The 13,357-nt window shown below is 38.3% G+C and overlaps 1 protein-coding gene across 1 annotated transcript; it reads right to left on the minus strand.

Annotated features, from left to right (window-relative positions):
- Positions 1-331: 331 nt before the first annotated feature.
- On the minus strand, positions 332-11,462 carry LOC103458200 (RING finger protein 145). The gene is made up of 11 exons (XM_008398850.2): positions 11,210-11,462; positions 10,724-11,007; positions 9,837-9,945; positions 9,335-9,426; positions 7,912-8,153; positions 7,089-7,264; positions 6,853-6,993; positions 5,298-5,480; positions 5,039-5,186; positions 3,830-4,186; positions 332-1,333 (listed from the first exon to the last, which is right to left on the minus strand). Exons 2-11 carry the CDS (start codon positions 10,890-10,892, stop codon positions 554-556), a joined length of 2,397 nt encoding a protein of 798 aa, XP_008397072.1. The 5' UTR covers positions 10,893-11,007; positions 11,210-11,462; the 3' UTR covers positions 332-553.
- Between the last annotated feature and the right edge of the window lie 1,895 nt (positions 11,463-13,357).

The raw sequence follows: 13,357 nt of genomic DNA on the forward strand, positions 1-13,357 counted from the left end.
TTTGTTTAAGGATCTTCCAACCATTATTTAGTAACTATCACATAAAACCCCTCATTAAAATTCATTGCTCCTCGAGGTTGAGACATAAAACTAATAACTGTTTCATGAATCTGTTGAGTTTTACCTTTTGAGTTAATTACTGTTATAATTTTTAAATCACATTTTAATGTATTGAGACGTTCATGTTCTAAATATTTCACATTTTAGAAAGAAAAAAAAACGTTGGTCAAAGTGAGTTTGTAAACTGCATGATGGCAATGTTTAGACTAACTCAAAAATAGATCAATTGACAATGGATGATAAAAGTGGAATGAATAGTAAAGACAAAATATAATTTCAAGATGATTTTTTTATAGTTCATGATAATTATTCTAATGATGTCCTGCTTTACAATTGTACGGTAAGTCTACACAGATAGGTCCAATACTCATATTGTTTTGCTAGTGTGAAGAACATTCCATACAAGAGATATTTGAGTCTTTTTATATTCATATAGAGAAGGCAGATGTGTTTGATGATCAAGCCCAATAAGGAAATTTGGATTTCAAACCCATCAAGGCACAGATGGAGCGCAGTCGGCCACCGTCGTTTGGGAATCTGTGGTACCCGAGGACGGCGTCTTGAGGGTCACATCTGAATGCGTGCTGAAACCATGACGACTGTTCACGGAGTCGGCAGAGTTTTGATTATATGATTCGAGAGATGTCTGGGCGCCGACAGGACTCGCGCCACCTGAGACCAGCTTCTGATTTTCATCACCAACGTTTCCCTCGTGTGAATGAAGGCTGTGGCTCGATTTAGACGTCCTGTCATGGTTGGGATGGAACGCAAAACCGCAGAGTCCCGTTAACTCGGAGGCTGTTTGGTTCTCGCTCACGGCTCCAAGATCTGTTCGTGAAGATGAGTCTGTGCCGTTCATCTCAAACGGGCTGCGACAGTTCTCAGAAGTTCTTCCCAGTTGGTTCTGGGAACTAAACCTAACGTCCAGTTCGCCGTCGGATCTGAACGCGAGATCTCGGACGACTACGCTTTCAGGTTCAGACGACCAGTCTTCGCTCTCGCTCTCCTTCTCCGGCTGTTGCTGGGCGAGATCCGGGTTTCCCTCATCGCTCGGCATTTCCAGGTCCTGCTCTCCTTCTTGCGGCGCCGGATCTGGCCCCGGGTCCTCCTGGGAGGCAAGGTCTTCATCACCCGGAGCTGGGCTCTGAACGGCCGGTGTCGGTCGGACGGTCTGGTGGCACATGGGACACGTTTCCTGCACGTACAGCCACTTGCGGAGACAGTTGCCGTGGAAGAAATGGCCGCAGTACGTGATGACGGCAGAGCTCATTTCCTGTAGAGAAAGACGAATCTGGTTTTAAAACAAATTCAAAAATACTTTATTGATTCCCAAAGGGAAATTAAATGTTGTAACCTATATTAATTCTTCAGAGTTGGTGTAGAAGGTGATACATGCTGACACCTGTAGCAGTCTGCAATTTGAAGTAGCTTTTGACTAAAGAAACTGTTTTTCCAAGATTGGATGTTCCATAATTGTATTTTTATTTTACAACATGTGAGCCTGCTCGTTCTCATCCACTGTCAATAAAGTTTTTCTGATAATTTTGTTGCCATCATTGAAAACGCTTTAAATAATAAAATCCATTGGCTCTGCTAATTTACAGTAGAGTAAACTCATGCTCTATTTTATATTTTGAATAAAGATGCAAATCTTTCAGTGTCTGGCGATTCGACTCAGATTTTTAGGGTCACGATTTAATTCAGAAACTATTTAATTCAAAAGCGATTTTTAATTCAGCAACCAGTTTTCTATTTAAACGGTCTAGAAATTTTGTTTAAATTATAAGACCAGAGGAAAAGACGCTGTAAACAAATAAAACATTTATCATTTAAAACAATTCTCCAACGTTTCATCAATTTATATTTAAACAAAAACCTGTTTTTGCTAACCTAATTGTTGTTATGCTAGCTTAGCTGCCTGACTTTTTTTTAAAAATAAAATCTCAAAGAATAATTCAAAAATATATACAGTGGGACATGCAGTACATTCATAAATATGAGCGTCAAAAACGTACAACTTAAACTCATTTTATAATCGATTTTTGAGTGTATTTTTTTTAAATCAATTCAGAATTGCAGTTCTCTGTAGAGAATCACCTCTAATTTTAAATTAGCTTGGTTTTGTCATCTTTTGTCCAATTAATATTATGAGATTTCCATCTGCATTTACAGTGATGCAAACAAAAACAAAAGCGTGAACTAAAGAAGGTGGAGTCAAACTGGAAAAACAGGAAGAACACGTCTCAAAAGCCCCACTTGGCGTGAAGCATTTTGTACTACTGTTGTTTGTTTACAGAGCGGACCTGCAGCCCGAACCGACCAGAACGGCTCCAGACTCCAGTTCTACACTGCGCTCCTGTAGACACAATTTACTGACATTTTAAATCCCTCATCCACTTGGGATTTTTTTTATTAAACATCGTGTTCATCCAGTTCAATCAGAGCAGCTGTTTTGTGAAAACTCAAGTGACCAATTTTAATCTCTGAATTATTTACTCAGTTTAAAATCTCCAAAATTGCATTAAACTGGTAAATAAAAAAAATAATCAGAAATGAACGAGTATATTAGTTTTTAGAGATAAACTAATAAATTCACTGCTGACTTAACTGGTTATGGAGGCCTGCCAGGCTTTTAATACATTGTGGGAAACTATAAATATGTCATTGTTGTATCTTGCTTGTAATGTTTCAATTTTTATTTGTAAAGCACTTTGGGATAACACTATGGTTTTAAAAGCGTCATATGTACTTTGGAAATCTCTGTCTGGGTCAGAATTTAGAAAGGTCCAAAACATGTGTACGCATCAGAATTGTATTCATTTCTATTTTTTCATTGGATGAATGTTTTCACAAGCACAATATTTCATACGTTTCTACAAAAGTCCCGTATCAGGTGAAAAACAGACTTTGCATTACATGCTGAGCATGCTCTTATTTTCCCAGTGAAAATTTCAGTCTTTTAAAGACAACAGTGTAAGCCTGTTTGTTATGTGAGAAATCACTGCAGGGAGATTCAGAGAAAACTGTGTTTGTTGTATTTGTTGGCATCTTATGATGGTTTTACGGTCTTTAGAACAGCCATAAAATCATACCATTGGTAGGGTTTCTGCAGGTTTCACCAAATTTAAGACTTTTTAAGACCATTTAAGACTTATATTATGACAGAAATGTACAAAAGAAATGCACTTTTCTTTTTCTTTTTTTCAGGGGACCAACAGTGTGAATTTTCTGTGGTCTTTTTGTTAGCTAACCGTTTTGAGATTTTTAAAATATTTTTTTGTGAATGTTGTCCAGCCACCTGCATATAAATTTATACTCATAAAACGCTAGCTAGCTAGCTAGCAAGCTAGCAATTATTAGCAACTTGTTACCGACAGCCTTAACTGCCTTGAGACACAGAATGCTGTGAGTGATGATGAAACTCAAACTTTGAACCCCGATTAAGGAAAAGACCTACATAGCCGCGACAAAATTTAAGACTCGAGATTAATGTATTTAAAGGCCAACTTAGTTTCTTTAACGGATTTAAGACGCTAAGGCCAATGAATTTAAGACCTTTGAAGGTTATTCACAAGAAAGAACATGTTTCGCTGCACCAACTACTGATGCCTCCAATTTACTTTTTTATCGCTCCGCTAGCGCAAGCTATGATCTTTAAAATAAAGATCCACGGCTAACTGAGATCACAGCTTATTACAGTACATATTATTGTTTAAATCCCATTTTACCGGCTATGCAGCGATCAGCCCTTGTGGAACGAGCAACTCACCTGAAAGCAGATGGAGCAGACGTCATTGTGCTGGTCCAGCTGCTCCGCCGTGGCTCTGGGCAGGGAGTTGATCTTTTTCGCCGCTTCCCGCCGGAGCAGGAAGCTCTTCCAGCCAGACTGGGCTCGGAGCCACACGTTGAAGTACGAGTGGATGATGATGACTGAGGCGCCCATCCAGCTCCACTCGCCAAACAGCGACTCCCAGGTGCCGTAGGCCACCACGCACAGCGCCACCAGGAACTCCAGCACCCTGCTGATGGCGTTCACCCAGTAGATGACCTCGTCCAGGCTCTCGATCGGGTCGATGCGGAACAGCTCCACCATGAAGAGGCAGTAGATCAGCATGGTGCCTGTGACCTGGACAAGATTCATCGTCGTCGTCATTGTTTCTAGGAACTATTAATACATGGGAGAGTCAGCTTTTTTTTAAAAAACTTTTTTAATATTACTCTTAACTCAAAGTGGTAAAGTTGTTTATTTTCTGGGCACGTTGAAGAGTCTGACTTAGCCAGAAAAACAAAATAAGCTCTAGCAGAAAGTCAGCGCTGTTGTTTGTGAACCTAAGTTTTCTCAAGGAAGAAAATGTGTTCTTTTACCAAGTTCCTTTTTTCACTGTTGTGTTTTCTGTCAGTTAAATCAGACGCTGGTATCTGAGAGTCAGATTCATAATTAAATCAATGGTTACTATGTTTAGCCATGATAATAAACTGCACATTTTTTTCCCAGTGTCTGAGCCAAATGAAGGTGAGAGTATTTGAGCGCAGCTGCCATCTGATTAGCTTGAAGTGACAGCAGGTGTCTTTAAAATAACACTTTGATCATTTTATCAACTGCATGGAACTGAATATAACTGCTGAGCTACACAACTGAGTTGTAAACCTGAACACAAAAACGGAAAAAGGAAAAAATATGGAGATTCGTCCAGCATTGGTTCTGGTTACTGATGTTGGGCTGCTGCCAAAGAAAGCAAAAACAAACAAGGAAAGAGGGAAACATGAACCTATCCATGGATTAACAGAGTTTGTATCGAGCCTCCATGCCAACTGAATAAAATTTGTGCACGAATGTCAAATTTTGTAATTTAAAAAGAACATAAGATGTTATTATCCTACGTACTATGGAGGGACTATGTTTCAAGAAATTCCATCCTAAACAAGACTTAAAGAAATGCGTCTCAATTATTTTTATACGACATGACGACAAACAGACCTGGAGGGAGGTTAGCATGCAGCTGGAAACCAGTATGAGGAGCCAGAAGTCCATGTGGAAAAACTGGGAGATTTTATAAGCCATGAACACCGGGAAAACCAGCAGAAGCAGACACATGCTGAGGCCACGGAAGTGCTTCCACAAACTTCTAAAACCAAAGAACAGCAGAAAGAAAAAAAAATATATATATATATTTGTACAACTTTTTCTCAGCTCTGACTCGCTTGCAAAGACGTGAAATTCGCTGAATGATTGGTACCTGTTGCGTGACGCGCCCAGGGCTAGAATGATGGGATCTGTTATTTCTATCATGGACTGCAAGGTTGAAGTCAGCACAATGAAGAGGATGATGCTGAGGAGGAAGGTGCGCTGCAGCGCCTGCATGTCTAGCAGGCCCGTCTGCAGGGCGAGCAGCAGCAGAGTGACTCCCTCCGTCACGCCTCTGACCAAACAAGCACAAGGAGAAGTTAAGGACATATCTTTGTTTAATTTGTTTTATTTTTTTTAATTGAGAAACACATTTTGTGAAGAAATCTTCATAGGTGAACAGAATTTTGCACAAGATGTCATGGAACAAAGGTCAAAATCAAATGAGGACGCGGCACTTTTTGTAAGTGATTGATAGTTGATGTGAGGATACAAAAAAAAAAAAAAAAAAAAAGGTCAACGAATATTTTTTCCTCACTGTTTCAAGATAAATTAGATCAAACATTTCTGGTTTTAGCCTTGTTAGACGTACCAAAAATTATTTCTGTTTGTTAAATGCCAAATAACTTGGCAAGAAATTTTTTTTTTTAAGAATTATTTTGCACATTTCCTCAAATCCAAAAGTTTACATACATTTGGTGAGTATCCGGGATGGAAACCCAAAAGGTTTGACACAAGTCATACATTATAAAACACAATTATCCTTTCTAGTGACCAATATATGTAAACTTTTAAATTCAAGGAAAGTTACAAAAACCAAAAACAAAAGAAACAAACAAAAAACGTTTTCACCAGGTTTTCTGGCATCTAACAAATACAAATAATTTGAGTAATTCTAACTAAACTAAAATAAGAAAACTTGGTTAAGATTCAACTTAAGGCAGAGAGAAAAAAAAACGTGATTCAACTGCATGTAACGGAGCCAACATGTTGGGATGTTTTCCATGCTGTCTGACCCGACTGCTCAACGTTGCATTCTGCTTTCAAAGGACAAAATTTGTTCCTCAATGTGATTTTTGTTTTATGTTTATTTGCATATTGAGCTAAAGAATTTGGCCTGATGACTCCGCATGGATTTTAATAACAGCCTAATCAGTCCCTCCAGTTTTTCATGATTCCACAACTGAAAAAATTGTCACCCAAAAATCAAGAAATCTGCAGATTTTATCACAGCATCACATAACTGCAAGTTTATTGCAAATTTACCAGCAAAAATTGTTAAAAGCATTGGGTTTACTGACTGCTAGATCCCACCTGCAGGGGGCAGTATTTATTAATTCTACTGTACTGCTGCCTCAGCCTTATGTTTCTTCAATATGCATATTTTTTCAAAGGGGTTTAATAAGGAGAACATATTGCAAAATTCCTTGCAAATATTTCTGAAGGAGCAACACAAAGTTAGTGATTTCTACTACAAAAAAAAATACAAAAACCATCACAAATTCCTGTGTCTGACTGCAACTGAATCTGGTCAAAAAACACCTGGTGATATAAACGCTAACGTTTGACACACAGTCCAGCGTCCGCGACGTTTCAAACAATTCAAGCTGTCGCTTGATGCAAACTGAAAGTGGAAACAATCAGGAAGTTGGTGGACAGTCTCTCACCTGTGCATGACGTTCTCGTTCTGCACCGCAGCAAAACCTCCCAGGTAAAACTTGCACAGGTTGAGAAGTCCCAGAGCCAGATAGGACACCACGAAGGTAAGACCCAGCAGAGAGTACGGCGTGGCGCAACATTCTGACATGCTGCACGGTTCAGCAAACATACAACAAGACTATAAATTCAGGAGAAAATACACACAAAAAAAGAGAGTGCAAAATAAATCAAGGAATAAACGCACCTAGTGAGCAAAAAGAACATGATTCCCTGATAAGTTGCGGAGATGCTGGAGGACATGGCGTCCGAGCACAGTTGGACGGCGAACAGAACGAACCAGAAGACACTGAAGAGGACCGGAACAGCAAACTGGTTCCACAGAGAGATCCCCAACGCCAGGAGTCTGTACAGCTCCATCACCTAGGAGACAGGAGGCCCCAGGTGATGACGGGGGGGCGGAGCATGAAAAGATGCCCGAAAAGTTTAAAGTAGCTGTGTTTCCATTGGAAATGTGCGCAAAACTTTGTCGATATTCCTCTAATGTAAAAAAAAAAATGTCATTAAATTTACAGTTGTGGTGTTTCCATTAAATAAGAAATGGACAAAAATCAAGTGTCATGTTATAAGTTGCTAAAAAATATGATACTTCAGCTAGTTCCTGTTTTCTTTTTGCTCGTAGTTTCCGCCAGCTGCAGCATCTGTTTGTGGATCACGTGACTCGCATGATGTGAAAAAAGTGTTTTCACTGCAGTTTCGCAAAATAAACCAATTTTGATACAGCCAAAAAAAAAAAAAAAAAAGTTTCCATGGCGCTAATTTATTTTCGACTTGTTAAATTGTGTAACTATTTAGTCAATGGAAGCTCATACCTCTGTTTGTTGGTCTGTAATGTTTGTCTTGTACATGCCAATTGGTTAATTAATACATAAAAAAAATTTATAAAACAAAAGAAAAAGTTTGCAAAAACAACCGGTGTTTTAGTTTAGTGAGGTATTGCATATGAAAAGACGCGAAATAACCATTCTGGCCGAGGTTTTTGCGTCTCCACGGCTTCGGGGCGTGAATACCTCCAGGTGAAGCAGCTCTGAGTAGGCGGCCCTCGCCAGGCGATATGGCACGAACAGGTTGGCGAGGAGAAACAGGCCAATTCCTGCCACCGTCAAGCCCATGGAGAAAGTGTTGACGGTCAGCAGCGTGGCATTAGGGACGGCCAAGAGTCGGGCCAGCAGGGGGAGCATGTGAGTGGAAAATAGCCACACCTTTCTAGTCTTCATCAGGAAGGCACAGAGTGTGCTGAGGATGATCTGACCTGTCGTTGGAGAAACAGAAAGATCAAACATTTTGGTTTATGTTGTTCTTGGTTTTTTTTTAAGTAGCTGTAGTAAAATCGTTTCCCCCCTCGGTTCTTCCGTCTTAACATTTTAACTATTGTGAGAAATCTGCTCCAATCGCCATTTTCAGACAAACGCATCAACCCCCTGTTAAAGAAATAAAAATAAAAACAAAATTAAGACCTTTCATAAGACCTGAAGAACATAAAAAAAAGTTTTCCTATGCTCATTATTTACAAAAACAAGAAAAAGTTGAAAGCAGGGCTGCACCTAACGATTATTTTATTAATTGATTATTCTGACAATTAATCGGGTGGTGGGGGAGGGGGGGCGAATCGCCACATTCTGCAGATGTTTAATTCAAGTCTTTTTTATATATTTTTATACAATATTGGAGAATTATTTCCTAGATTCATTACACACAAAAACAAGAATAAGTTGAAAACAGGGCTGTGCCTAGTGATTATTTTATTAATTGATTATTCTGACAATTAATCGGGAGGTGGGGGAGGGGGGGGCGAATCGCCACATTCTGCAGATGTTTAATTCAAGTCTTTTTTATATATTTTTATACAATATTGGAGAATTATTTCCTAGATTCATTACACACAAAAACAAGAATAAGTTGAAAACAGGGCTGTGCCTAGTGATTATTTTATTAATCGATCATTCTGACGATTAATCGAGAACATTTTTTTACATTCTGCAGATATTTCATTTAACCGCCCAAGTCTTTTTTTATATATAATATTAGAGATTCAATAAAAAAAAAATCAATAACATAGCCTTCCTGTAGCGTTTTCTTGATCATTTGTAGTGAAGGATGCATCTGCAGCTAAAGAAAGTACATCTAACATCAACATGTGAAAACCTCAAGCCTTTCTGTTAGACTTATCAATATAGTCTATTGCTAATCTGCTGACCATTGTCTGATGATGATATTCTTTCACCAACAATTAATCAGTTACTACATTAGTTGACGATGATTTCAATAATCAATTCTTCACAATTAATCCGATTAATCACTTCAGCACCAGTTGACAAAGAAGAATTAAGGAACAAAACTTTTTCTGCCGCGGTAAAAAGCAACAGGAGTCTGTGTGAGAAAATACTTTTTCTAAAGGTTCACGTTTAGAGTCAACTTGGCTCAGATACTCACTAGTCATGGCAGAGGCGAATCTATTAAAGGCCAAAGAATTGAGATAGATCGCCCCTTCATATCCCAGCTGCACCTCCTCTCGAACATAATCCCTGGAAAAGAAACGGGAAACAAAGAGATGAAGAAATAGCATGATCCTATTACAGGATATCTCACTTAGCTTAGCTAACAAATGAGTGATACCCAATCTAATGCTACATCAAAGTCTGCTTTAAATCTTCATAAAATATTTTTATTTTTCCACTTCTGGACTGAATCTGTATTCATATTAAAGTAAAAACATGGAGCAGAGCAATTAAGATAATACATAATGTAGCATAGCCACAATTAGCTAAACAAAGTTTTGGCTAATTCAGAGTATGACCTTATTCACTTTAGGAAGAATACTTTATCTACAGTGTGAAGAGGTTCATAGTGAAAAACTGTACAAACTTTTTTTTTTGTAATGAGAGTGGCTCCTGATATCCTGACATTTTAGAGAAAACAGGAAGTAAAAACTCACTTGGAAATCTGATGCCCCATGTACAGAAGGAGGGCAACGAGGACATGAAGGTAAAGCGTAACTATGTTCCTCAGCGGCAGGATCAACACGACCAGGTTTGTCAGGTGAGCTGGAGGACAGAGACGGGCACAGAAGTCAAGTTTCAATAGATTCACTAAAACTGAGGACAAAGAAGCTGAAACCTTCAGGTACAGCACCTCCAAAACAAACAAAAAAATAGATTCACATCACACGTAACACATAAATGTGAAATGGAACGAAATATGTGGTTTGCCATTTTATTTTCACAGTTAAATTTGGATTCAGGCCCTTTTATTGTGACATTTTATCAGGATAAACTTTTCCTGTGGTAGGCGAGTTAAGATTACTAAAAATATTTCCATCTGCTAAGCGCTACGGTAACAAGATAGACAACTTTTAAAATCGTTTTCCGTTTAGTTTTCATGTTTTTCCAGAGTATTTGGTCTAATTGACTTTAATTTTTTTTATTTGTCTTAAAAGCAAAATATGTATATATTTTTTGTACAGTTTTGGCTTAATTGCTGTTCTGAATATGTTATTATTTCGGCAAACGGCCTCTTTTCGAGTCTGCACACTCCAGTTAACCATTACTAAATTATTTGACAATTATTTCAACAATCGATTAATCGCGATTAATCGTTTCAGCCCTAATTATGGCTGGGTTTAAATGACTGACTTCCACCACACATGTTGAAAAAGATGCTCTAGAGATGAGCGCAGAATCAAACTTTTTGTTCAACGTGCATTCATGAGAGCGTACCCCCTCCACGGTGAAACACGGTGGTGGCAGCATAATGCCACAGGGATGCTTTCGATCAGTACGGACAGCACAATTTGTTAAAAGTGATAGATAAAGCCAAACTTACCAAGATAGAACATGTTCCAGATGACATATTTGTATTTGAAGAGCATGTCCTCGTTTTTAGCCTTGAGGTTTTCAGTCAGACCCTCAATGTCACATTTATACAGCAGGTCCAGAACCAGAATGCTGGGCACCCTGAGGGCAATGTTGGCCACTTCGTCCAGACGAGGCATTTTGGCTGCAACCAAGTCTTTGGTCACACTGGAGCCCGTTTGTCACATGCTTGTTTGGGGAGGGGGGAGGCTCAGGTTTCCCTGTGCTTCAATACACTTTTCCGTGTCTTATCATCTAAAAAGAAATCAACAACCAAACAAACAGAATTTAAGCTAGAAGAGGAAGGACCCAGAGCCTACAACTCTGCGTTTTGAACCCCCAAAACAAAGGCAAAGTCTTGCTTTATTGTTTGAAGTTGTACAGTATGAGAGGCTGAGGTAGGTGATAAAGCGGATGTTTGTGGTAAAGCAGCTAAAAGTAGCGGTGGTTCACTTACTTCTCACAGTGGCAGACGTCCCAGCCGAGCAGCCATTTGCTAGCCAAAGCTAACTCCAGCTGGTCAGCCCTCGCAGCGACCATATTTTCGCAGCCGTGCCCAGCTGTTCATCCCCCAACTTCGGCCTCTCACGAACTATAGCTACACCTGTCACTGGAACCGATAAATAAGGCGGTAAGACCCGCGCGACATGAGGATGAGTAAAGTGACTTCATATGCTGTGTTATGATTCAGTGCGCCTGCGTGGCAAATTTGACGTGTACACGTCAGAAGAAAAAAAGAGCCAATCAGGTTGAGGTTCCTTTGGTCACGAGCTATGTCAAGAGGAATGACATGAATACTCACTTTTTACAGTCGTTTTTGTTCAATTTTAAGGTGTAAAATGGTTGTATAATGTCTGACGTTGTAAAAAAAAAAAAAAAAAAAGAGAAAGAAACTAATATTGTACCTTACTTATTCTTATTTTTTCCACGTTATACGTAATGACCAATATTATGAAAATATAGATGTAATAACATGCAGGTTTTAGAAGTTTTTCTTTAAATTGGGTTGTTGGTATCACTGTATGTGCATTTATTGATGAAATGTATGTATAAGGAAAAGGCAAAACAAAACATTTCTGCTTTGTATTTTTAATTATGGAGTCCATCTTTGTCATGGTGGTCTAGACAATGGACGGAAAATTGGATTGAATTTCCACAACAGAATGTAAGTAAAAGTACAAGAAAACATATGCTTACATTTTTTTTGTTTTATTACCATTTTTCTTGTCAATATTTTGAAGAAGAAAACATCTCTATTCTCTTTTTCCAAAAGTTTTATGTTTTCTTTTGTTTTAAAACCTTGAAAAATGAATTAAATCGTGGTTCTTTACTTATTAAAAACGAACATCTGTAGGGGGTATAAATACCTTTGTGACACAGTGTAGGTTTTCAGACTTTATGCATCCGTGGTTATTTTTCAAATCACTCTTTTACTGACACTTAAAAAAATAAAATAAAAATCATGTGTGCCGTTGCCTTCCTGATTGTTTTGAGTCATTAAATGTGGTTTTGACTGACTGATTCTCACAGCAAAACAGATTAGTTTTTTTTGTTTGTTTGTTTTTTTTTACTGAACTGCTCAAGACACCGAGTCCTGGCACGTCCACGCAGCTGCTCTGCATCATGCCACAGGAGGTGACTAAGAAAATGAACTGGTGCATTTCCTGATCAGTTTATAAGCTGCATGTCTTATCTCTAAAGAGGAAGGAAGCTTTTCTTCATACAACACAGGTTATTAAATCTAAACTCTGATCACATGAAAAAAAACAACAACTTTCTGTTCCTTGAATAATATAATAATAATGTCAGCTTCTGATATACTCTCTAGAGTCTGTCCAAGAGACAAAACTTGTTACAGTAACATAATCTGTGTGCATTTAGCTACTGTGTTCTGTTCACACAGGTAATGCGTGATAGTTGCGGACATTTTTGCAGAGTCAGAGACTCAAAGTATGGTAGAAGAGGTGGAAACTTTAGAAGATAAAACATGAATGTGTCCACGGAAAATGTCTAAATCTAAAAGTGTTCAGGTTAGATGACATGAACATACACTGTCAGTTTTAACACCAATACAGATCAGTCACGATTATGATTAAAATATGTAAAAGATCTGCTGGCGTAAACTGACATCAAATATCACCTGCCACATGAAAATTGGTACGCTGTAACTGTTTCCTGTCTTCCTGAAACACAGGATGCACCTGCTCAGCAAAAATATTCACTTTTAGCATTTAAAGATGCATTACTTTCTAAACAACTTTTGTTTTTCTTTTTTTGCATTAAATGCCAAATATTGTGGGTATATAGAGATATAAGATGCTATCCAGTGGTAACTTTCTGTCACTTATAAGGGCACAATGACGTCACAAGAGGCACAGCAATTAGGCTACTCAGTTAGCATTAGCAGAAAAAAAGCTAACCGAAGGGATTGAAGCTAAATAAAGGGAGGATTTTCGCAATATATTTTGTGGAATATATGTTAGATATCCACAGCTTCGTCTGATTTAAAGATTCAGGAATCATTCCAAAAATAAATAAAGAAAAAATACAGACAAGGATGTTTTGTTAGTACATGTGTAAATTTTTTCGGCACACAAACCAACAT

This window comes from Poecilia reticulata, chromosome 22 (assembly GCF_904066995.2).
Source record: "Poecilia reticulata chromosome 22, P_reticulata-male-v2, whole genome shotgun sequence".
NCBI lineage: Eukaryota > Metazoa > Chordata > Actinopteri > Cyprinodontiformes > Poeciliidae > Poecilia > Poecilia reticulata.